Below are 24,482 nucleotides of genomic sequence, written 5' to 3' on the forward strand. Positions count from 1 at the left end.
GGACTAGCAACCATGGACTAGTCAGTGGGATTTAAAGGTTAGCAACTGTTAGGATGTCAGTAATTAATTAGAAGAAAACCTGGAAACAACCAGCAGGATAAAAAAGGTAACATCAGAGAACACAAGGCTACAACAACCACCGATGCTGTAAATACAACTGTTGAAACGTGTTGATTGTTGCCGTTTGCAGCTCAAAAAAATAATAAATTCTCCGAATAAAACATGAAAATCTGGTGAATGCAGCCAAGAACTCTGACTGATGTGAGAACCAAACTGAAACTCATTGGTCAACAAATGGAGGAATATTTTATAAAACGTCTCAACAACAGCAAAAATAAGTTTTTCACTCTGATAAAAAACACATGTCCTGCATTTCCAGAAACACGTCTTACAGTCTGACTGATGTGACGACTAACAAATGAAGATTTATTTTGAAAAACCTCCTTTCAAAGAAAAACACAAACGGTCACAAATCTCCCTCCAGTAGTCCAACAACTAATGTTGGTGTGTTTTATTTTTTCAGCTAAACCGAGAGCAGATTACATGACTGTCTCATTAAGTGGAGAACTGAGATGTTTACTCTGAACAAATATTTCCCCTCAGTCAGAATCACCAGACACAGCAGGATCAGCAATCATCTGAGCTCTGTGTGTTTTAAAAACTGATTTGTTTTACTCTTGTTCCCAGGAAGAGATGGATTTGTAGAGTTTACACAAACAAAAACACACACACATCATGTCAACACTGAGCAGAGCCTGCCTTCATCATGTCCCTGAATAACTGGACACCAAAGAAAACATTTACTGAAACTACTTTCAGTTAATTTTAAATACTTAAAACGATTTTCCATCAATGAATCATCTGTGCAGATATTAGCATGATTACAGTAAATACACAGACTGAAGAGGCTGCTAATCGCTAACATGCCTGGAACAGTGACTAGCATCTACTGGTTAGTCAGTACGATCCTTATTAACTAGCATCTCTTTGCTAGTGACTAGCATCCCTGGTTAGTTGCTATCCTTCCTTGGCTTCTGACTAGCACCTATGGGCTAATCACTAGCATCTCTCAGCTAATCACCACCATCCTTTGGATAGTTACTATTAGTCCTAGGCTAGTGGTAAGCAATGTTAGGCTAATATTTAGCATCCTAAGGCTAGTCATTGGCATCCTTAGGGTGAACACTATAATCCTTCAGCTAATCACTAGCATTCCTACATAAAACACTATGATCTATAGGCTAGTCCCTAGCATGCATAGTCTAGTCACTACAATCTCTAGGTTAGCCTCTAACATCCCAAGGTTAATCACTATGAACAATAGGCTAGCCACTAGCATCAATAGGCTAGTTAGTAGTATTAACAGGCGAGCCACTAGTATCAATAGGCTAGCCACTAGCATCCTTAGGTTGAACACTAGAATTCTTCAGCTAATCACTAGCATTCCTACATAAATCACTGGGATCTATAGGCTAGTCACTAGCATGCATAGGCTAGTCATTAGGATTTCTATGTTAGTCTCTGACATCCTAAAGTTAATCACTATGAACAATAGGCTAGCCACTAGCATCAACATTCTAGCTACTACCATCGATAGACTAGCCTCTAGCATAAATAGGTTAGCCAGCAGCATCCCTAGACTGGTCACTAGCATCAATAGGCTAGTTACTAGTATCAATAGGCTAGTTATTAGCATCCCTAGGCTAGCAATGAGCATCAATAGGCTGGTTATTAGTATCAGTACACTAGTCATTAGCATCCCTAGGCTAGCCATGAGCATCAATAGGCTAGTTACAAGTATCAATACGCCAGTTATTAGCATCCCTAGGCTAGCCATGAGCATCAATAGGCTGGTAACTAGAATCAAGAGGCTAGCCACTAGCATCAATAGGCTAGCCACTAGCATCAATAGGCAAGTTACTAGCATCAATACGCTAGCTATTAGCATCCCTAGTCTTGATTGTACACTAAAGGAAATTTTTACTAAAATGATCTTTCAGGTTTTAATAAAATACCTAAATTTCCCATTTTCTCATGAATTCATCACTACCTGGTTCATGTAGCGAGATTAGCCTAATTCCTGTGAATAAAATGAGGATGAACCACTGATCTCCTCAGTGGTGATCGAGGTTCATCTTCTGAGGTGATCGATCACCTCTGGTTAGCCCTGCAGACGTAAGACACACAAACAACTGAAGACTTATTAAACCATCTAGCTGCACATTTTAGCTTTTAATCAATCAGTTATTTTTTAAATTATCTTTACAGTAAATAAATAGAACTGCACATTCCTGAACAAAAAACATTAACATTTTTTGAACAACACATATTTTACCGACTGTTTAACGTGGAATAATTTAAAACTTCAGAGGAATAAAACTCATTTCTACAGCAGAACCTTGAACCTGTCGCCGTAGAAACATCAGGAGACGTTAAAGAGAAAGAGAAATCACACTTTGAACAAACTAATGAACAGTCTGAAACTTCACAACCCAGAAAAATGGAACCAAGGCGACATCAGTGAACCAGAAAAAACCTCCATCAGCTCAGATTTCACTTTGTGGTTCTCTGAGTCTCTGCTGGACTTTATCTGACGCCAGAATTAACTCTGGAGAAACTGCTCAGTTAGAGGAGATAAACAGACAGATTAGGGTGTGTTAGAGTGTGTTAGCGTGTGTTTAGTGTGTTTTAGTATGTTAATGTGTGTTAGTATGTGTTTAGTGTGTGTTTTAGTGTGTGTTTTAGTGTGTTAGTGTGAGTTAGGCCTCGGCGAGGAAGCTCATAACCTTCAGCATCAGGTCCTCCTTCTTGTATTTGGCTCCGACAGAAACTCGTCTCTCCTTCAACCAGAGCAGCAGAGTGGCACAGTTCAGCCTGGACAGCTGGAGGACGACAGGAGGAGAAAACAGACAGAAAATCTGAGAAACACGACAACAAAAACAGTAGAGACGCAGAAGTACAGGATTATTATTATATAGATTCATCTGAATAATTCAAATATTAGGGTTAAGACCCACAGTGCAATCATCTACACTGTAGCATCAAGTTTTGACAGATATAGCTACCTGATACTAATGCTAAACTAGGATTTTCTAATGCTAACACTACGCTAGGATTTGTAATGCTAACACTACGCTAGGATTTGTAATGCTAACACTACGCTGAGATTTACTAATCTAGGATTTTCTAATGCTAACACTAGACTAGGATTTCCTAATGCTAACATTACGCTGAGATTTTCTGATGCCAACACTATGCTAGGATTCTTTAATGCTAACACTACACTCAGATTTTGTAATGCTAACACTAAACTCAGATTTTGTAATGCTAACACTAAGCTAGGATTTGTAATACTAACACTAAACTACAATTTGTAATGCGAAAACTAAACTAGGATTTGTAATGCTAACACTAAGCTAGGATTCTCTAATGCTGACACTAAGCTAGGATGTTCTAATGTGAATGCACGCTATGATCAAAACCATGCAGAAACATTTCTTTAATCCGTTCCTAATGAGTTAATTAATGTCAACATGCAGAAGCCAACATGCTCATATTTACTGCCAGTCGGTTAGACATGCTGGAATGAGACGCATCATCTGAGATGTTGAACACAACAGGCGATAAATCAGTCTGTGGGAGGAGAATTCAAAACTCCCAGCTGGCCTTCATCACACCTCCATCACCGGCCCACACAACAACAACAACAAGTCCCACATCTCCACCGACAAGAGAAACAAACAGCAGAAGACAGCAGGAGCATCAGGAACAATTACATGTTATAACAGAGGAGAAAAACTGCAAGACTGGACAAACTTCTGTCTGGGCTGAACACCAGTAAAAATCCTAATTCCAGCAGTGGCTGGTCTTTGAATCAGCAGCTCAGAACATAACAACTGTAGTTTTTCACTGCCAGGATTATCTTGTCCTTCTGATTTTAGAAACTAAATTTTCCAGGTGTATCAATGAGAATGAGCAGGTGCCTCTCATTCCTCCAGGTTTATTTACGGCTGCAGGAGTGAACACAACAGTCTTCATGCACTCCCAGTGGATCATGGTTATTATTGAGGGGGATGTCCCCACAACGACAGCAAAATTATTACTGTTAGTGCCATTTTGCTGCTAACATAGCAAACGCTTCCATTAGCTTTTTTAGAGCTTTGTGAAAACTGTAACACCGAGGACCTATAACACGTTATACTATGTTATGTTATGATATGCTATGTTATCATAGCCTATGTTATACTATGTCATATCATGCTATGATGCACAATGCTATGCTATGTCATGCTATGTTATGCTATGTTATGTTACGCTATGACACACTATTTTATACTGTCATGTTATGCTATGATATGCTGTTATGATATGCTATGTTATGTTATGCTGATATGCTATGTTATGTTATGCTATGCTATGCTATGTTATGTTAAACTATGTTATGTTATGCTGTTATACTCCGTTATGTTATGATACGCTATGCTATCTTATGTTATGCTAAGGTATGTTGTTATGCTATGCTATAAACTATATATATATATATATATATATATATATATATATATATATATATATATATATATATATATATATATATATATGCAACTACCCCAATTATTAGACTGCATATTACACTTTATTTTCTTAGGAGAAACACATTTTACATTTATGCTGATACTGTTTCTGCTTCTGTTTATAGTTTCAGACCTAATTTTCAACTTGTTTATATTTTAGTTCATATTTTCCACTTATGCTTATCTATATAGTTTGTCCTGTTTATATGTCTGACTTTGAGTGGGAGCAACAAATATTTCTGATTCGGATTTACCAAGTTATTGATTAACAGTAGATCATTTTGTAAAGATCTTTTGTGTGGAGTTCCAACCAAAACTACAAGGCCCTAAATGTACCAGACAAAAACACCACATATCCCCCAACAATAAAAATAATCACATCCTTTTCATTCCCTTCTCTCTCAGCTTCACTCAACATCCTGACATCTGTTCCGTTTATTAAAACAGAGTGTAAACGTTGATATTTATCTAGAAAAGGCTGCTGCACGGAGCACAAAATAAGAAAGAGGAGCTGCAGAATAAAGTGTCCAGCGATGCACCGAGACACAGTGGAGCTGTAAAACTGATGAATGTTGTTATTAATCTGCTCTGCTCCTCGTGGGCTCCCACCTCCTCCTCACTATCCATCACTTTAACGGTCCTCGCCCTCCTCCGGATGGATATTTGCAGGGGAACCGACAGAACGCTGTGTACGCCATTCATCACGCTAACGCTCTCTCATGCATCACGGTAACGCGCTCGGCCCTCCAGAAGGACGTTTATGAGGCGGCTGCACGGACAGTAAGTGGAAACGCTGGAAATTCATTGTTCTAAAACAAAGCTTTGGCTGCTTCACCTCTTGAACACTGCTGGTTTCATCCAAACAAGACGTGGACGAAGAACTTTCACTCTTTACCAAGATATAAAACCAACTAAATCTTTAAAAAATCCCACCTGACCTTCTCAAAATCACCTGATCCTTAATCTACACTAGCTTTAGTATATTTATACCAAGATTTACCTTCATACTGTGAGTATTTCCAGAGTTACAGGCCTTTAAAGTCCACAGAGGAAAGCTGCAGGAGCACTGGGAGCAGAGCATCGCTGCACCAGGAGACAACTTGGTTTAAACTTAACTTTAATGAGGATTCCACTGAAAATCAGCCTCACCTTTATGTAGTTATGCAGTACAGCAGATAGACATATGACATTTAGGAGGAGAAACACATTAAAAACTGACACCAGATCAGGTTTACATCCATCCAAGAAGTCCGTTAAAAGTGATAAATCTGGACCCACCTCTGTGGACGTCAATGACCTGGAATGTTCCAAGTGAGACTAAACTTAAAGACTGGAAGCAACAAAGGAGAACGTCCTCTGTAGGAAGTGCTAGACAACTCTCTACAGTTGTCGGTAGGTCTACTCTAGAACTTTCTACAGTTGTCGGTAGGTATACTCTAGAACTTTCTACAGGGGACGTTCTCCTCTATGGACTTCAAGGACCTGGAACTCTGGAAATATTCATTTTGAAGGTAGAACTCTGATCATTAAATACACGAAAGAGACTGAAGGCAGATGAAGAAGAATGAAGTTCAGTTCGTCTCCTCACCTGGTTGCTTCGGGCCATTTTCTCCACGTCTCGTGCTGCAGATCTGGATTTCTTGGGTTTGACGTCAAAAGTGACTTTCTTAAAAATGACACAGAAACAAAACAGAGTTATTTAGTGAGCAGAGCAGAGTAGGGATGGAAACCTGAAGGTTGCTGCTGATGGTACATAACAGTCTGGTTTTCATTGATCATTTGTCCAAAATGACTCAAAACAAGTTCAAAATGTTCATATGAAGAAAATAAAACCTACTGGATCAGTCAAATAAAAGCAGCATGGCTCAGAAACAGTGAACACAGCAGCAAGTTGGTGGAGATACATTGAGCATGGTGAAACATCTTTCTACTGACGATGAGCAGAGACTCCAAACCGGACTAAAGTTTGTCAAAATGACTCAAATAACTCAAAATTATGCAAAAATTATCATTTTGGCAAAATATTAAGTCATTTTGAACTCATTTACAGTAATTTGGGACAGGTTTTGAGTTCTTTCTCAATCTATCTTTGAGTCAGTTTGGATATTTTTTCTTACTTTTTACACATTTTGAGGCAATTTGGACGAGTTTATGTTAGTTTGGACAAGTTTCAAACCATTTTTGGACCATTTCAGACTGAAATGACAATATAACCTCCTGAATGAATAAAATAAATGCAGCATGGCTCAGAAACAGTGAACAGAGGAGCAAGTTATTGGAGATACATTAAGCATGGTGAAACATCTTTCTACAGATAAACACAGACTCAAAACTGGACTGAAACTTGGTAAAATTATTCATAAATTGTAATTTTGAACACGAGTTGTTTTGAACTTGTTTGAAGTAATGCAGGATCATTTTTGAGGTATTTTGGACAAATTTTGAGTCAATTTGGAAAATTGTATGGCTTTCAAGGTAGTTTTTCAAGGCTTTTTGAGGTGATTTTGGCTGGTTTTGCGGTTATTTTGTGTATTTTTTGTGCCAAATTTGAGTTTACTTGCAATTTCACCTGTTTTGTGGTAGTTTTGCTCCTTTCTGTGGTAAATTTGGCCATTTTTGTGGTGATTTTGCATGTTTTTGCTGGCATATTTAAACTTTTCAGGGTAATTCTGGCTTTTTTTGGGGTAATTTTGCAAGCTTTTTGTACCAAATTTGAGTTTTTGTCGCAATTTCACCTGTTTTGCAGTCGTTTCGGTCCTTCTGGTAATTTGGGTAGAGTCAGCAGATGTCACAGGTTGAGTTGCTGGTTGTCGTTCCTTTGCTTTTTCCTGCGTTTCCTTGGCAACCTGCTGGCTGGTTCTGGAGCCAGACTCGGGTTTGATCTTGACGTCCGCCTTCAGAGCGACGATGAGGCTCGGTTTGGGCCTCGAAGCAGCACTGAGGCTGGAGATGCGTTTGACTTTGGGCTGACGGCTGAAGTTTGGGACGGTTGGTGGAGGACGAACCGGGAGGGACGAAGGAGGAAGGGGAGGAGCGGTGGGAGTCTTCTTACCGACGGCCGGTAGCGTCACCCTCGGTGCTGCTCTGCTCAGCTGCTCCCTCTGCTCCTGGAGCCTCAGCAGGGCCACATTGACGTGACACGATGGAGTTTTGTTCCTGAAGATGGGAACCAGTTTGGGAGGAGGGTTTACTGGGGGAGGAGGAGGAGGAGGGAGACCCGAGGAGGAGGAGGAGGAGGTGAGGGATGAAGCTGGCTGGAAGAGCGGCAGGAAAGCCTGCGTCGCTCTGCTCTGAAATCCACTTCCATGACGCACAGCTCCGCCCTGCTGGGAGACGGGGGTCCAGGCCGGCGGCTGCGATCCAAAGGAGGGCCTCCTGGGCTGGGCAGGAGGAGGAGCAGGGAGCTGGGAGAGGACCGGCCTGGTGGAGGTGGAGAGGTTGATCTGCCCAACGTCCAACACCTGAGGAGGCCAGAATATTAATAATAATAAAAAAAATAAAAGATTTTAGCTATAATATTTAGAATATTTTACAAGTTTTTCCTGTTTAAGAGAATCAACCATTAAAACACAGAAAAAAGGTTTTAAAAAAAGGAAAGAAAAGAAAAATCAACCATAAAAACACTGGTGAAAACTGTAAATAACTTCAAAATCAGAAATCTGTACTTTGGTAAAAGGCAGGGTTCCGGTTATTGCAGGATTCTTTCCATTTCATCCAACAGTGCAGCCATAAAAACAAGACACTAAAAATTTACGTAAAACAAACAATTTGTCCAACAGAAGTCCTGAATCTTTGTTGTTCCTTTAAATAATTCTGATTTCACTCGCAGTAAACGCAGCAGAATTAAACTCTCAGTTACAGTTGAAATGAAAGCATTTCATCATTAAATAAACGACAACACTGCAGCGAAAACAGAAAAACAAAACATTTAGTTCTGATTAACCTGAGAGTGAGAACAGAAGCTTTGAGGCTGAACAGGAACCAGGTGGTGATCTGATCAGAGAACCAGAAACAGGCGAGATGACAGGAAGTAGGAGGACTGAGGACACCTGGTGGACAGGTGGAGAACAGCAACAGATACAAAGAAACTCCCTGACAGCATCACTGACCACGTCTCAGTTATTCTGCATGATTCTGACTGTATTTTGGACAATTTTTGAGTCATTTTGAACAAGTTTTATCACATTTTGGACATTTTTTGCAGCATTCCAGACATTTTTTAAGCCATTCTGGACATTTTGCACGATTTTTGTAACAGTTTGAACAAGTTTTAGCACTTTTTGGACAATATTTGAATAATTTTACACAGGTTTCGTGCCATTTGGAACTATTTTTCAGTCACTTTGAACAGGTTTGTGTCATTTTGAACCATTTCTGAGTAATTTTGAACAGGTTTTTTTTTAATCACATTTGGGATGATTTTCAGTCATTTCGAATGAGTTTCACAACATTTTTTGCATTTTTTTGAGTTATTTTGAAAAAATTTATGTCATTATGTTCAATATTTGAAGAATTTTGCACAGGTTTTGTGTCACTGGGATATTTTTTTAGACATTCTGTAAAGGTTTTGTGACATTTTAGACAATTTCTGAGTCACTTATTAAGTCCTTTTGGACAGGTTTCGTGTCTTGTTGGATAATTATGAAAAGTTTTGTGTCGTTTTGTTTAATATTTGAATCATTGTGCACAGGTTTTGTGCCATTTGGGAAATTTTTTTGCGTCATTCTGGACAAATTTTCAGTAATTCTGGACCATGTTTGAATCATTTTGTACAGGTTTAGTGTCATTTCTCGTGTAAACCCTCCAGTGATTTCAGGGTGTGCCTCAGAGTCTACTCCTAGTTACCCAAAAACTGTCCAAAGAAATGTGACCAGGAGACGTCCTAATCAGATGTTGAACAACCCCAGCTGACTCCTTTGGACTCATAACCATTGGAGAAAGTTGGATTGTCGACCAAGAGGTTTAAAGGTCCTATATAAATAATGTGGAACTGTTTTCTAACTGGCTCTCACAATATTTTATCAACCTAAAAACAGAACCAGCTTCCCTTCGTTCAGTGTTTAACAGACTTCAGCTTCTCCTACCAGAGGCTTAAATTCAGCTCAGTCTACAGCAGTGTTTCTCAAATAGTGGGGCGCGCCCCCCTGTGGGGGCGCAGAGGCATGTCAGGGGGGGCACGGTCAACTGGGAGGAAAAGGTCCTTCAACACGGAACTATTTAGCTGAACTATTGTTTTAACGTCGGCCTGTTTTTCGCGGCGTACAACAATACTGAAATTGTGCTGACCCCATAGACTGTATATGCCATAGATATAAAAAATATGAATAATAATGATCTTCTGTATATACCTATGGTACATGCACTGGCCGTTCAGACTCCGAAGTACAGACTCCAGAGAACGGGAGAATGCATCGTTAATGTGCAGTCAGAACACCAGCGTACTTGATCACGTCACGTACTCGGCTCATCTCCTCCGATTGTTTTTACCAGCAATGTCAAACATACGGCCTGCGGGCCAAAACCAGCCCACCAGACGGTCCATTTCGGCCCACGGGACGACTTTACAAATGATAAAAATCACAACAACATTAACTGTAAATTGTAAATTTGTAAAGCTGTAAATTTAAAATAATTTCTAGAACTTGACAAGTTGCTCTGATCATGAAGTAAAATACTAGATTGTTCAGTTCCAGATACCTGTGACTGAATGTTTTGTGTTTTTGTAGATAAACTGTTATCTGGCAGTTAGAATGCATGTGTAAATGATGAACTGAGACATAATAGGCTACTGTTGAAACCGAACGTATTTTCCATAAGAAATTTCAGGTTCATAATATTTTGTAAAAAGATACTTCATTAAATGTGAATATTTTCAGAATGTACTATTTTTGAACTAAAACAAAGGGGAAAGTTGGAGTTGTGGTTATTTATAGGTTATTATACTGTGATTTTACTGGTGGGGCCCACTGGAGATCAGATTGGATTTATGTGGTCCCTGGACTAAAATGAGTTTGACACCCCTGATCTTTACTGTGAAAAACAACAAAATGGAATCAGATAAAATAACACAGCCCTGCATATTCATGTTTTAATATTAAAACAGTTTATATATATATATATATATATATATATATATATATACACACACAAAGTTATGGGTGGGGGGTCGCGTAAGTTTTTTGTCCTCCGAAGGGGGGCCCGACAGAAAAAATTTGAGAACCACTGGTCTACAGAGACTTTTTCAGCTTTTCTCGTTTTCTACTGAACACCATAAATATTTTAGTTTTATTCTGTGAGAACTGAATCGATCTCTGCGGATGTTTTATCACCGTGAGTTTCTCTGGCTGATAAAATACTCTTCAGCTGCACCTCGTGAATAAGAAACACCTTTTTCCCCTTGACATGAGAAATAACTTTAATTCCAGCTGCTTCACTGCAGGGCTGGTTTCATCTGTAGACCTGACCGAGGGTTTAGAGCTGCTCAGGGAACTGGAAGTGAATGAACACATATATTAAAACTATTAAACGCTAACAGAGATATTTTACTCTGATCTCATGGGAGAAAAAACACATGGAAATGAATGGAGAAAAAAGTCATCTGTTTTTCATAACCTGCATTTTATCTGCAGAAAGTGTTTTCCAAGGCTTCTTAACACAATGATGAACGACTTTCAACCTGCGGCTTCACAACGAGGCCTTGAGAAGATGAGTAATATTCTGGTTATCGTCTTTATGAGAAATCTGCTTTCTCTATGAGGGAAATAAATAGAGGCAGAGCTTTTCATTGGCTGCCAGGATAAAGACATGCATCCCCAACACTTTTCTTTTTAATCAAAAATAACCTCTGGACACACAGAAACATCTGTATCTGGAAAATGAATTCCAAAGCTGCCCTCATAAAACTGCTGGTGAGGATTTTACAACGTGGGAAATGTCTTTTATAAAATATTCTGCATTTAACAGCATGAGAGTGAATCCGAAAAGAAAGAAAACAGACTAAGAAGTAGAACTGTAGTCAAGCAAACTCCGCATTTTAAAGGTATAGAACTGTAGTTTCACAGAGTATCACTAACAAAAATCAGTAAAAATTAGTCAACTATTGCTCAAAATAAAGCAAAAATAGTTCAAAATTAATCAAAAATCATTCAAAAGAATCAAAAATCGATCAAAATTAATCAAAAAAAATTCAAAATGAATCAAAAATGATTCAAAATACATCAAAAAATGTTTAAAATGAATCAAAAATCGTTGAAAGTAAGTCAAAAATTCTCCAAAATGACTCAAAATTTGGTCAAAAGAAGTCAAAAAATCTCAAAAATGACTCAAAATGTTTTAAATGACTCAAAATTTTGTCAAAGTAAGTCAAAGTTCTCCACAATTTTATCAAAATAAGTCAAAGATTCTCCAAAATAACTCAAAATTTTACCAAATTAGGTCAAATATTCTCCAAAATGACTCTAAATGTGGTCAAAATCCCGGAATTTATGAGGTCAGAAGTTACTTTTTGGTCCTAAATTACAATATAAGTCAAATCTGAACAAAATCAGAGAAAAAAACACGACTTTTATTTGTTGTTTGAATGAAGTAAAGACTCTGAATAGTTGTTTTTTGTTATTTTCTTGAAGACTGGATGAATTTGTGGTCTCTTTACACAAGAAAAATATTTCTGAAGAAAACCGATATATCTGAGAAAAGCCAAATGCTTCTGCCTCCGTCGTGGTTCTGAGTTTACCTGCAGAGATGCCGCCGTCTTCAGGCCGACTGTGTGGAAACAGGGTTTGCTGCTCAGTCTTGCTGGGAAGCCGCACACAGTCAGCAGTCGAGCCCTGATGTCGGTCTGAAAGGAGGCCAGCGCCCCCTGCAGGTCGAGCCCAGGGCAGCGCTGCACCGGCTGCAGGCGGATGCAGCTCAGAGGGTATCTGGTCAGGATGGAGGTTAAAGGAAATGGGCCAAAACTGCCTAAAAGCAGCTGCTGCTTGGAGTTCAGAGGGTTAAAGTGGCATTAAGGCTTCTGATTAATCCAATCAGTAACTTCAGGATACGTGAAGAGTTTCTGTCCCACCAGCCTGAAGTAGATGCTGCAGTAAACCACCTCCTGCTCCGGCAGCTCCGGGAGTCTGTAACCATACTGGAAAAAAGGCAATAAAATAAAACTTTATCAGTCAGCTGTCAGAATATTACCAGGACCATCACTAAAAAACTGTAAAAACTGCAAAAACAAAAGCGAACCTCTAAAACAGTGGTATTTTTTAGCAGATTTAAATGCAGTAAAACTGATTAAAATGTCCAAAACAATCTAAAATTTTCCCAAAAATGATTTAAAGTCGGGTAAAAATAAAAATAAATAAATACAAATTGTCCAAACTGACAACATTCTAAAATGACTCAAAATGTGGTAAAAATAAGTAAAAAATTCCACAAAATTTTGCCAAAATAGGTCAAAAATTCTTTGAAATGACTCAAAATTTGGTAAAAAAAAAAAAAAAAAAATTCTCCAGAACGACTCAAAATTTGGTCAAAGTAAGTCAAAAAATCTCCAAAATTACAAAAATTTTGGTCAAAATAACATCAATATCTCAAAAATGACCTGAATGAGAAAAACATGTTGAAAATGACAGCTGCCAGTCAAAAATTACAAAAAATTACAATGTAATGTGTAATTTTATTGTCTCACATTGTAGAAGAACAAATTACTATTTTCAAAAATACAGTTTTTTGATGTGGACAGTATTCACAGTATTGGCCTTTTTTTTCTTTTTTCCAGCCAACATGTAAATTATTTCATTTTTTCTGTGATTTTAATACCTTAAATTTTTTTTATTATTGTGATTTTAAAAACATTAATTTTTTTATTATTTTATGTCTACAATAATGATTTAAAGACAGCAAAAATTTGCAATTTTACAGCCCCACCCAATGTAAATATATATAATTATGTTCAGTTTTATTTTTTTTATTGTCAAACATGAAAGAATTAATCATCATCATTTGAAATATGAAATAATTAATTTGAGTGTAATATAAATGAGGCTTTAGATGAACAAATTACAACTTTAGTCAGGTTTGATTTAATTACAGAATAAACAGTCTGGTGTCAGTTTCCAGGCTTTAAATCGGATATTTTGTGATTTCTGTCTTCTATCTTCACGTCGCCTCAGATCCAGTCTGTCGAGTTTCCCGTTGCCATGCCAACCTGCTCTAGCTCTGTCTGGTCTAGCTTTGGTGATGAACGGCTGAATACCAGGCGGTTCCAGTGGTTCTGCAGCTCCCTGTAGCTGCTGAACGGTCCATCTCTGGGCAGCTGGCGGCTGATGCTGATGATCTCACCTTTCTTCATGCTGAAAACACACAAACACAAACGCACCACAAATCAACCAGGCCTGCAGCTCCACCTGCTGCTCACAGTCGGAATAACACTGAACCATTTACTGAACCCTGAGCAGCTTCCTGACAGTTTTAACCAACATTGGTTCATTTCTCACTGCAATCTAAAGTCCTGCTCCTCAATGGGAACAGAACAACCAGGACTGGACATAAAAGATGTCTCCAGTGTAGTATGACACAGTTAAAAATTGTTCTCAACGTGTCCAAAAATCTAAATAAAAATCAGTGTCTGTACCTACTGTAGACAGTTTAAAACCAAAAAACAGAACTTCATCTGTCAGCCGTCAGAATACAGCCAGGAACATCCTTTCTAAATGACAGCAAACATCTGTAAATGATGATGTTTTTAGCAGATTTAAATGCAGTAAAACTGATTAAAATGTCCAAAACAACCCAAAAATTGCCCAGAAATGATTTAAAATTGGGCAAAAGTAACAATAAATACATAAAAATTGCCCAAACTGACAATATTCTGTCCAAAATGACTCAAAATGTGGTCAAAATAAGTCAAAAATTCTCAAAAATGACTCAAAATTTGATTAAAATAGGTCACAAAATTCTCCAATATGGACACGTCAGTAAGTCTCCAAAATTGCTCAAAATGGGGTCAAAATAAGTCAAAGAAATTCTCCAAAATTACTCAAAATGTGGACAAAATAAGTCAAATTTCTCCAAAATTCCCAAAAATGTGGTCAAAGTAAGTTAAAAATTCTCCAAATTGATGTAAAAAGTGGTGAGAATAAGTAAAAAAATTCTCTGATATGACTAAAATGTGGACACAAGTCAAAAATTCTCCAAAATGACTAAAAATGTTGTCAAAAAAAGTAAAGAATTCCCCAAAATATGGTCAAAATAAGTCAAAAACATCCTCCAAACGACTCGTGGTTAAAATGAGTCAAAAATTCTCCAAAACGACTCACACACCACACCACAATGTTAAGCTGAGTTTTTTTATTTTTTTTTAACAGTTTCTGGCTGATAAATGGTGTAATTTATGTGATTTTTTTCCCAGTAAAACCCTCCATTCAAATGTGGCAGTGGGTTCTTGGGTTCAGAAGGTTAAAAAGTCAAGTTCTGAGGTTTGTCTTCTCCATTTCAAAGCTTAGTCTGGTGTTGTTTGTGTCGCGTCCAGCGGGTGGCGCCATCCTACCTGGGCAGGACGTGACACCACAGGGCTCCTCCGGTGGAAGTGGGGTCGAGGACGGAGTCCGGATCGCTGCAGAACCTCCTCAGGACCAGCGGGGGCAGGTCGAAGTCCTCCAGCTGGGACCAGAACACCGTCACTGGTATTGTTCTCACTGCAGGATTTCTGTTTACGACTTTCTGTCCCACATTCACTTTATGTTTCCTCACCCAGTACACCATCACCCAGAACTAGTTTTATTGTTAGACTGTAAATTAGTTTCATGACCGGTCTGAACTTAGCCTTTATAGTTGTCTAATTAACTACTTTAATTAGTCAGGTCAGTGTTTTGTTCTCCTACTGTAGTCAGAGGCAGTCGGACAGCATTAGCTTCAACACTGATGCACAGCTGACCCTCGCTGGTGCTCAGCTCCAGACCTAACAAGCACATTTATATCATTTTATCAGGTTATTTCATCACCGTCAGAGAAATACTTAAAAAAAACAGAAGGTAAAAGATATAAACTGGTTGAATGAACTTACTGACAGCGTTGAGCCTCCCTCCTTCAGTCAGGAAGTCTTTTCCTAACAACAAACACACAGTGAAGGCTAAAGTTAGCCTGCTAGCATGTAACCTGTTAGCAAGTTAGCACATTAACCTGTTAGCAAGTTAGCACGTTGACCTGGTAGCATGTTAGCACATTAACCTGTTAGCATGTTAGCAAGTAACCTGTTAGCAAGTTAGCACGTTGACCTGTTAGCATGTTAGCGTGTCAGTGCATTGTGATCAAACACTGTCATCATGATGCGTTAGCAATCGTCATGCTTTAAAGGAGTCAAATCCCAAGTCCAGTTCCACGAGTCTGAAGTCCAGTACCCAATCAAGACCTGAGTCAAGACTAACATGCTCTAAGTCCAGTCCCAAATCAACACCCAGGTCAAGTCGAATATGATCTTAGTCCAGACCCAAATCAAGACCTGAGTCAAGTCTTACCTAATCTAAATCCAGTCCCAAATCAAGACCATGTCAAGAGTAAAAGGTCCCAAGTCCAGTCCCAAATCAAGACCCCTGTCAAGTCGAACAAGCCCCAAGTCCAGTCCCAAATCCAGACCTGAGTCAAGGCCAACATGTTTTAAGTTCAAGTCCAATCACAAGTCAAAGCCCAATTTAAGACTTGATACAAGATTAAAAAGTCCTAAATCAAGTTCCAATTCGAACCCTACATCAAGCTCCAAGTTAAGAATAAAAACACTAGTCCTATTCCTATTCAAGCACCAAGTTAAGACTAACAACTCCCAAGTCCAGTCCTAAGTCAAGCCCAAATTCAAGACCTGTGTCAAAAGTCCCAAGTCTGGTCCTAGGCTAAGTCCTAAGTCATGTCCCAGTTCAAAGCCCCTAGTGAAGACTAACAAGTCCCAAGTCAAGTCTGCACTCAAGCCTTAAATCAAGTCTCCAGTTAAGGCTAGCATGTCTCAAGTCTAGTCCCAATTAAGGTCAAATTTCAAGTGCAGTTATTGAAGGTTAAGTCCAGATCAAGTTAGCAAGTTTTTCTTTTTGATTTGTAAAAAGTCATGACATTCATTAATTGAATCCCACTCAAGTCCAAGTCATGAGTCGGGTCAGTGATTCCAACGTGTCCAGGTTAATTTATGTACATGTTGCATCTTAGTTAGTGAACACAATTAGAAATATAAATGTAAAAAGGAGACGTTGTAGTTTTAGCTGCTATTAGTTATTTGTTAACAACACAAAGAATTATTAGTCTTTAATTCTAAATAATTTTTTCGACAAGTTTAATTTTTTAATTTTTCTTTGAACTCGGTTTGACAACAGATTTCCTTCAGACTCTGTAGAAGCTCTTCTGTTTGACTCGGCACACTGCTGTAAACGCCCACACACACGCACGCACGCACACGCGCACACACGCACACACGCACACACGCACACACACACACACACATCTATTTTATGTCAGAGTTGGTCCGAGGTGAAGGCTCGACCGGGTGTTGCAACACTCAGCTGCGACTTTGATCAAACACACAAACACGACGGCCAAACCTTGGCCCTGATACACTACAGGTATCCTGCATGAGAGCAGCGATTATGGCTTGGACTTTGCAGCTGAGGCCGACAGAAAACAGCACAGTCATTCCAACGCCAAGAGTCCGTCAGTGATATTAAAGGCAGTTAAGTTTTTTTTGTCTTTGTTTCTGGCAATAAAACTGGTGGCAAATCTGTACACGGATACTTTTGTACCACTTCCTCCATTTATCTAATCTGTAAAGTCCTTAAAGCCCTCCTTAAACAAATAAACAGACAGAAAACCAAAGCTGAGATTTTCTTCTCGAGCAACTAGACGTCTCTAAACAGCAGCGTCTGTTTAAGCTGGAAACGAGTCTAAAACATCTGTATTGAGGCCTTTAGATAAAGTATGTTAGAGCACAACACCGACCTGAAACACCACCTGTCGTGTTGTTAAAACGGTTTTACTCTTTAGTGGTTCCTTTTCCCAAATATTACTCAAAAAGAGCACATCTTGCATGACACGGTCGGTTCGAACAACACAATAATTGCACAAAATGACACAAAAACGACACAAAAATAGTCCGAAAAACAACACAATAATGGCACGAAATGACAAAAAATGGCACAAAAACATAAAAATGACACAATAATGACATGAAATGACAAAAAAAATGGCACAGAAAGACAAAACTGACACAAAAATGACACAAAAAGACACAATAATGGCAGGAAATGACAAAAATTTGCACAAAAATGGCACAAAGTGACCCAAAAAAAAGGACAAAAAGATAAAAAATGACACAAAAATGGCACAAAAAGAAACAAAAAATGGCTTGAAAAGACAAAAATCACACCAAAATGGCATAGAAAAACTGAATAATGGCACAAAAATGACAAAGGTGACAAAAAATAGCCCAAAATGACACAATAATGGCACGAAATGACAAAAAATGGCACAAAAACATAAAAATGACACAATAATGACATGAAATGACAAAAAAAATGGCACAGAAAGACAAAACTGACACAAAAATGACACAAAAAGACACAATAATGGCAGGAAATGACAAAAATTTGCACAAAAATGGCACAAAGTGACCCAAAAAAAAGGACAAAAAGATAAAAAATGACACAAAAATGGCACAAAAAGAAACAAAAAATGGCTTGAAAAGACAAAAATCACACCAAAATGGCACAGAAAAACTGAATAATGGCACAAAAATGACAAAGGTGACAAAAAATAGCCCAAAATGACACAATAATGGCACGAAATGACAAAAAATGGCACAAAAACATAAAAATGACACAATAATGACATGAAATGACAAAAAAAAGGCACAGAAAGACAAAACTGACACAAAAGTGACACAAAAAGACACAATAATGGCAGGAAATGACAAAAATTTGCACAAAAATGGCACAAAGTGACCCAAAAAAAGGACAACAAGATAAAAAATGACACAAAAATGGCACAAAAAGAAACAAAAAAATGGCTTGAAAAGACAAAAATCACACCAAAATGGCACAGAAAAACTGAATAATGGCACAAAAATGACAAAGGTGACAAAAAATAGCACAAAATGACACAATAATGGCACGAAATGACAAAAAATGGCACAAAAAAGACACAAAAGACTCAATAATGGCAGAAAATGACACAAAGAATGGCTTGAACAGACAAAAATGACACAAAAATGTAACAAAAAAGCAAAAAAAAGCACAAAAAAATTCACAATGGCTCAAAAAGACACAAAAACAACACAATAATGGTATGAAATTACACAAAAATGGCACAAAAATGGCATAATGGAACAAAAACACAAAAACTAAGACAAAATAGTCTGAAAAAACAAACGACACAATAATGGCAGGAAATGACACAAAGAATGGCTTGAAAAGACAAAACTGACACAAAAACAGACAAACGACACATTACCGGCCCGAGCGTCATGGACAGCATGTGACCCCCCCATTCCTGCTGTTGGTACATGAGCTTCTGTTGGCTGGTGATCAGTGCAGAGGGAGAACAGCTGTGGTTAATCACCATCACCGGGGCTTTAATTGTGAGCCTCACGCTGCACTGCATGTGGTGTGGGATTGTACTGTTTTCATGGAGGGAACACTGTTTGCACTGGGAGTTACTGCGATGCAAGCGTGTCGCCAGACTGGTCTACGGAGCTGCATGCCACGTCTCAGGGAAACCTCCAGACAGAGGTCCTGGACCTCCTCCTAAGTTGCCTCTGGACTGAGGAACTCCAGGAGGCCTCCAGATAGAAGACCTGCCCCCCCCGGACTGTACCGACCAGCTCTGTCCCGGACTGCTGAGCCTCAGGATCCTGCCTTCCTGCCTTCCTGCCTTCCTGCCTTCCTGCCCTCCTGCCTTCCTGCCCTCCTCCCCTACGTTAGTAAGTTTCTGGCCGTAGTGTCTAATTATTGGTTGATTCAAAATAAAGGAATCTGATTACACCCACCTGTCTACCTCTCTGTGAATTCTCACTGGGGTTCTCAAAAATCACACTTCCCATAACACCAAGATGACAAAATGGCACAAAGTGACACAAAAAAGATAAAAATGACACAAAAATTGCACAAAAATAATGACACCAAAATCCCCCAAAAACGACTCAATAATGGCAGGAAATGACAAAAAATGTCTCAAAGACACAAAAATGACACAACGCCACGAAACGACAAAAATGATGCGGTTCTGATTTGTGACATAGAAACTTCTCTAGATCCAACGTGGAGCGACACAGAAAAGTGAGCAGAGAGGAAGTTAAGAAACCAACAGATTAGCCAATCAGAGAGGAGGTACCTGAGATCAGGTAGTTTTAGATTAACCAATCAGAGAGGAGTTACCTGAGATCAGGTAGCGTCCTGCTTTGTTCCAGCTGGGAGACAACCTGGTGACCAGAGAGAAGGACACACAACACTGGAGGACACCTGGAGACACACACTGCGGAGAGCCCAGCTACACACACACAACATACACAGAGACACAACATACACACATCAGACTCAGATTTAATCACAACCATTAGTCCATGTATTAATCTATTAATCTATAAATCTATTAATCCTTTAATCTATAAATCTATGAATCTATAAATCTATTAATCTATGAATCTTCTAATCCCACCTGCAGTCTGTGTCTGATTCCAAACATCTGGAGGATTCCTCTCTGGAAAAAAGAAATCTGCACAAGAAGAAGAAGGAGAGGAGTTTTTGCAGAACCTTCATCTGTTTAGTGTTTTAAAAATCAAACATTCTATAGCTGATAGCTGATATTTGTTTATTTATGGAGAACATTTTAAAACAACTAAAAATGTCCAAAAAGCGAGACGGAAAACAGGATAAAAAACTTTTTTTATCCTTCGAGCCATTTTTGTCATTTTGTGAGATTTTTGTGTAATTTTTTGTATCTTTTTGTGCCGTCCTTGTGTAATTTTTGTCTTTTTGTGTCATTTTTGTCTTTTTGTGCCATTCTTGCATAACTTTTTACATTTTTGTGCCATTTTTTCTCATTTTGTAAATGTTTTTGTACATTTTTGTGCTGTTTTTGTGTCACTTTTGTCTTTTTGTGTCATTTGTTTGTCCTTTTGTGTTATTTTTTAGGTTTTCTCTGTGACCTGGACCCACTCAGCAGGATAATGAGAGCAGAGTCAGATACATGTTTATGTTACACAATGTGTGTGTGTGTGTGTGTGTGTGTGTGTGTGTGTGTGTGTGTGTGTGTGTGTGTGTGTGATTAAACGGGAATGTCTGGAATTCAGACCAACGATTTTGTTTGCGTGTCTCCGCTAGGGAAGGGTCGACACGCAAACGCACACATTAGCAACACAAACACACAGTCTGATAGTGGAAGAAGTCTTTTTGTGCTTTTTTTTTTTTTTTACCTCTTTCTATGTCATTTTTGTGTCATTATTGCCTCTTTTTATGTTATTTTGCCTGTTTTGTGTATTTTTGTGTATTTCTGCATAATTTCTGCCTCTTTATGTCAGTTTTCTGTCATTTTTGCCGCTTTTGTGTAATTCTTTCCTCTTCTTGTGTCTTTTTGTGTAATGATTGCCTCTTTTTGAGTCATTTTTACCTGTTTTTGTCATTTTTACATCTTTATTGTCTTTATTGTGTAATTACTGTCTCCCTTTGTGTCATTTTTGCCTCTTTTGTGTCGTTTTTGCCCCATTTTTGTCATTTTTTGTCAATTACTGCATCATTTTTCCCTCTTTTTGCTATTTTTATGTAATTTTTTGCCTTATTTGTGTTATTTTTACATTGTTCTTTGTCATTTTGTGTCATTTTTTGCAACTTTATGCATCATTGTTGTCTTATTTTTACATCTTCTTGCGTAATCTTTGTGCCTTTTTGTGTATTTTGTCTTTTTTTTCTGTTTTTGTGTCATTTTGTGTCTTTTTGCCTCTTTTTGGGTCATTTTTGTGTTTCATTGTGTCATTTTTGCATGTTCTTTTGTCATTTTTGTGACTTTTTGTGTCAGTTTAGAATCTTTTTGTGCAATTTTTGCCTATTTTTGTGTTGTTTTTGCCTATTTTTGTGTTGTTTTTGCCTATTTTTGTGTCATTTTTGCCTATATTTGTGTCATTTTTGCCGATTTTTGTGTGACAGAGTTAACGGTGTTGAGAGTTGAAGTGTGTCTGTGTTTCTTACAGCCATGACCACTGTGATGTCGGTGAAGGAGTCCAGAGCTGGAGAAGCCAGAACCTCAGAGAACAGCAGCAGCAGCTCCCTGTGAGGAAACATCAGAACGCTGCATTCAGGGGAACCGGGAAAACACGGCACTGTCCTTCAGTCTGAGCTGGAAAACCACTAACTAACGCTGCGTCGTTCACCTGCAGGTCTTGATCTGTTTGCTCCTCGGCTCCTCGTCCTCATCCTGAAGACTCAGAGTGACACAGACCAACTTCTTCAGATCTGGAAGTCCGAGGAAAAACAGCGACTGCTGGATGCCTCCACTCATCCTGCTCACAAACACACATAGACACACAACCATCAGCTTTACCAGCAAAACACTGAGTCTGGTTCATAGTATCTGGACGCAGCATGAAGCAAAAACATTAAAATACATGCAGACAAAACACCAAACGTAGAAGACATCAATAATATAACAACAACTAAGTAAAATGTACAAGACCAAAACAACCAGTTAAGAGATAACTGGTAACTTCTGTGTAAATTTTTGTGTAATTTTTGCCTCTTTATGTGTCATTTTGTGTCATTTTATGTCATTTTTGTCTCGTTTTTATTTTTGTGGAATTATTGCCTCTTTTTGTGGAATTTTTTTTACCTCTTTCTGTAATTTTTGTGTTGTTTTTTCCTCCTTTTGTCATTTTTATGTAATTATTGCCTCTTTTTATGCCATTTTTGCCTCTTTCTACGTCATTTTTGTGAATTTTTCAGACATTCCACACAGATTAAATAAACTGTGAGACACTAAAGCGTCTCAGTGATGGTAGATTTTAGTTTAACAGATATCTACACTAAAACAAAGACGAAATGAAAACATTTCCAATGTTTAAATGAACTTTAAAGATCTTTTATCAACTGAAATATCAGGTGTAATTAACATTAATGAATATATATATCAAGTATAATTAATATTTGGTGGTTATAAACTTCTTAAACACAAGACTTAGGGCTGAAATGTTTCCTCAATTAATCCATAAAATGAATGACAGAAAATGTATGTATGTAAAACAATACGTGTGAAGCAATCTGTAAAATGATATATTTTCATAACATTCTCGAGCTGTCTGCATGTGAGAATTCATTGTTTTCTTTGTTTTGTATAACTATAGACTGAATATCTTTGGATTTATGACTGTTAGTCTCACAAAAAAGTGCAAAATGACTGAATGATAATGAAAATACTGTTTGCATCCCTTTTTGTATTGTCACTGACTCATAATTGAGTTGAATGATAAATATAGCACTTTTAGCTAACTTATCAAAATGACATTTTTGACACCTTACAAGTCAAACAACAAAGTCAAAAATGTACTAATTATTTAAAATAACTGGTTTTAAAGCTTTTGATAGGTCTCACTCACCTCCTTGTACCTCCTTGATCCAACAAAAAGTTTAACAAGTAGCTAAAACAAGCTAACGCTACCAAGAAGCTAGCGGCAGCTAATGCTAAGTCGGCTAACTGCTAGGCTAGCTAAATACGTTTATTTAAAATTTTACACTAATATCTAAGCCGCCAACCTTAAATTTACAATTACACTAGACTGTAAGAGGTGTTCTTTACCGTCAGGATTCTCAGTTTGGCTGTAATTATTACAAAAAAGAGACAATTTCAGAGAAAAAAAAATCGATTTTTAAGCAGCTTTAGCCAAAGATGGGTGAAGAAATAGTGAGCTCTCACTCCTCCTTGTTTATGCAAATATGGCCACAACTATAAGTGTCGATTTTTAATTACTATTTTAAAATGTGAATACCAGAAGTGTTTTTCTTGTTTTTATGTAGTTCGCAGTGACTATAGCTGCTTGTTTAAAAGCCTATGTGGGTATTTTACACTAAATCTGACCATTTTTAGACTAATAAAGATAAAGAAATACATGAAAATTAGTATTTAACAGATTATAAAACTAATTCATATCAAGCTAAACTAGGATTTAATACTGTTAACATGAAACTGACATCTACAACTGCTGAAAAAAATAAAGCAATCACCATCAATAACACGCACTTTTAACTCTCAATATGTAAATTAGTTAATCTCCATTAATATCATTAATATTAATACTGTAGAGTCTTAGGCTTAATATTTAAATTAGTCAGGTTAATCTCTATAGTAAATAGTAATGTAGGACCTTATAATTAATATGTAAATTAGTCAGGTTCGTGTGAGAAGCGGTTTTTCCTTGAAAGCTGGACGCTGGACTCAGGTGAACTTTAGCCTCGTCCTCGCCCACAGTTCACATGACGACAGGCGGCCAGCCGACCAATCACAGACCCCCACAGCCAGCGGTGAGGGAGGGGGCAGCCAATAGGAGCGGCGGCGGGACGGAGGGGGGCGGGCTCAGAATGCCAGTGCCAGGAGCTGGGAGAGGCCGTGAAGCATACGCAGACCGACCCGCTCACACCAGGAAGAGCAGAGCGGGATTTCAAAATAAAACACAACTCCTAAAACTCTTACCTTCGGACAGAAAAAATAAAATTAAATTGAAATTATTTAAGTGAATATGAACTGGTTTTAATTTAATGTATTTTTAATGTATTTATTATTTATTGCTGTGATCTTTACCATTAACTTCAACATTTAAATTAATGAGGTAAATTCATATTTTATGCAATAATTTAATATTAGAGGGTCTTTGCTTTAATAATGACGCTATTCAGCTAAATTTGATTATTA

General features: G+C 38.0%; 1 protein-coding gene across 2 annotated transcripts; it reads right to left on the reverse strand.

The window, feature by feature from the left end:
• Window positions 1–2,062: 2,062 nt before the first annotated feature.
• LOC111585898 (uncharacterized protein C18orf63) lies at window positions 2,063–23,450 on the reverse strand. 2 transcript variants are annotated; one of them, XM_023295533.3, is made up of 14 exons: window positions 23,173–23,450; window positions 21,955–22,083; window positions 21,773–21,851; window positions 20,247–20,303; window positions 19,967–20,078; window positions 15,625–15,666; window positions 15,443–15,519; window positions 15,109–15,221; window positions 13,816–13,912; window positions 12,617–12,702; window positions 12,307–12,493; window positions 7,310–8,035; window positions 6,163–6,240; window positions 2,063–2,882 (listed from the first exon to the last, which is right to left on the reverse strand). In XM_023295533.3, exons 2-14 carry the CDS (start codon window positions 22,080–22,082, stop codon window positions 2,760–2,762), a joined length of 1,905 nt encoding a protein of 634 aa, XP_023151301.2. In that variant the 5' UTR covers window position 22,083; window positions 23,173–23,450; the 3' UTR covers window positions 2,063–2,759. The 2 variants fall into 2 exon arrangements, with proteins under 2 accessions (XP_023151301.2, XP_023151302.2); XM_023295534.3 differs by lacking the exons at window positions 19,967–20,078; window positions 20,247–20,303; window positions 21,773–21,851; window positions 21,955–22,083; window positions 23,173–23,450 and adding an exon at window positions 19,044–19,504 and having other exon boundaries at window positions 2,064–2,882.
• Between the last annotated feature and the right edge of the window lie 1,032 nt (window positions 23,451–24,482).

Source organism: Amphiprion ocellaris, chromosome 22 (assembly GCF_022539595.1).
Source record: "Amphiprion ocellaris isolate individual 3 ecotype Okinawa chromosome 22, ASM2253959v1, whole genome shotgun sequence".
Taxonomy (NCBI): Eukaryota; Metazoa; Chordata; class Actinopteri; family Pomacentridae; genus Amphiprion; species Amphiprion ocellaris.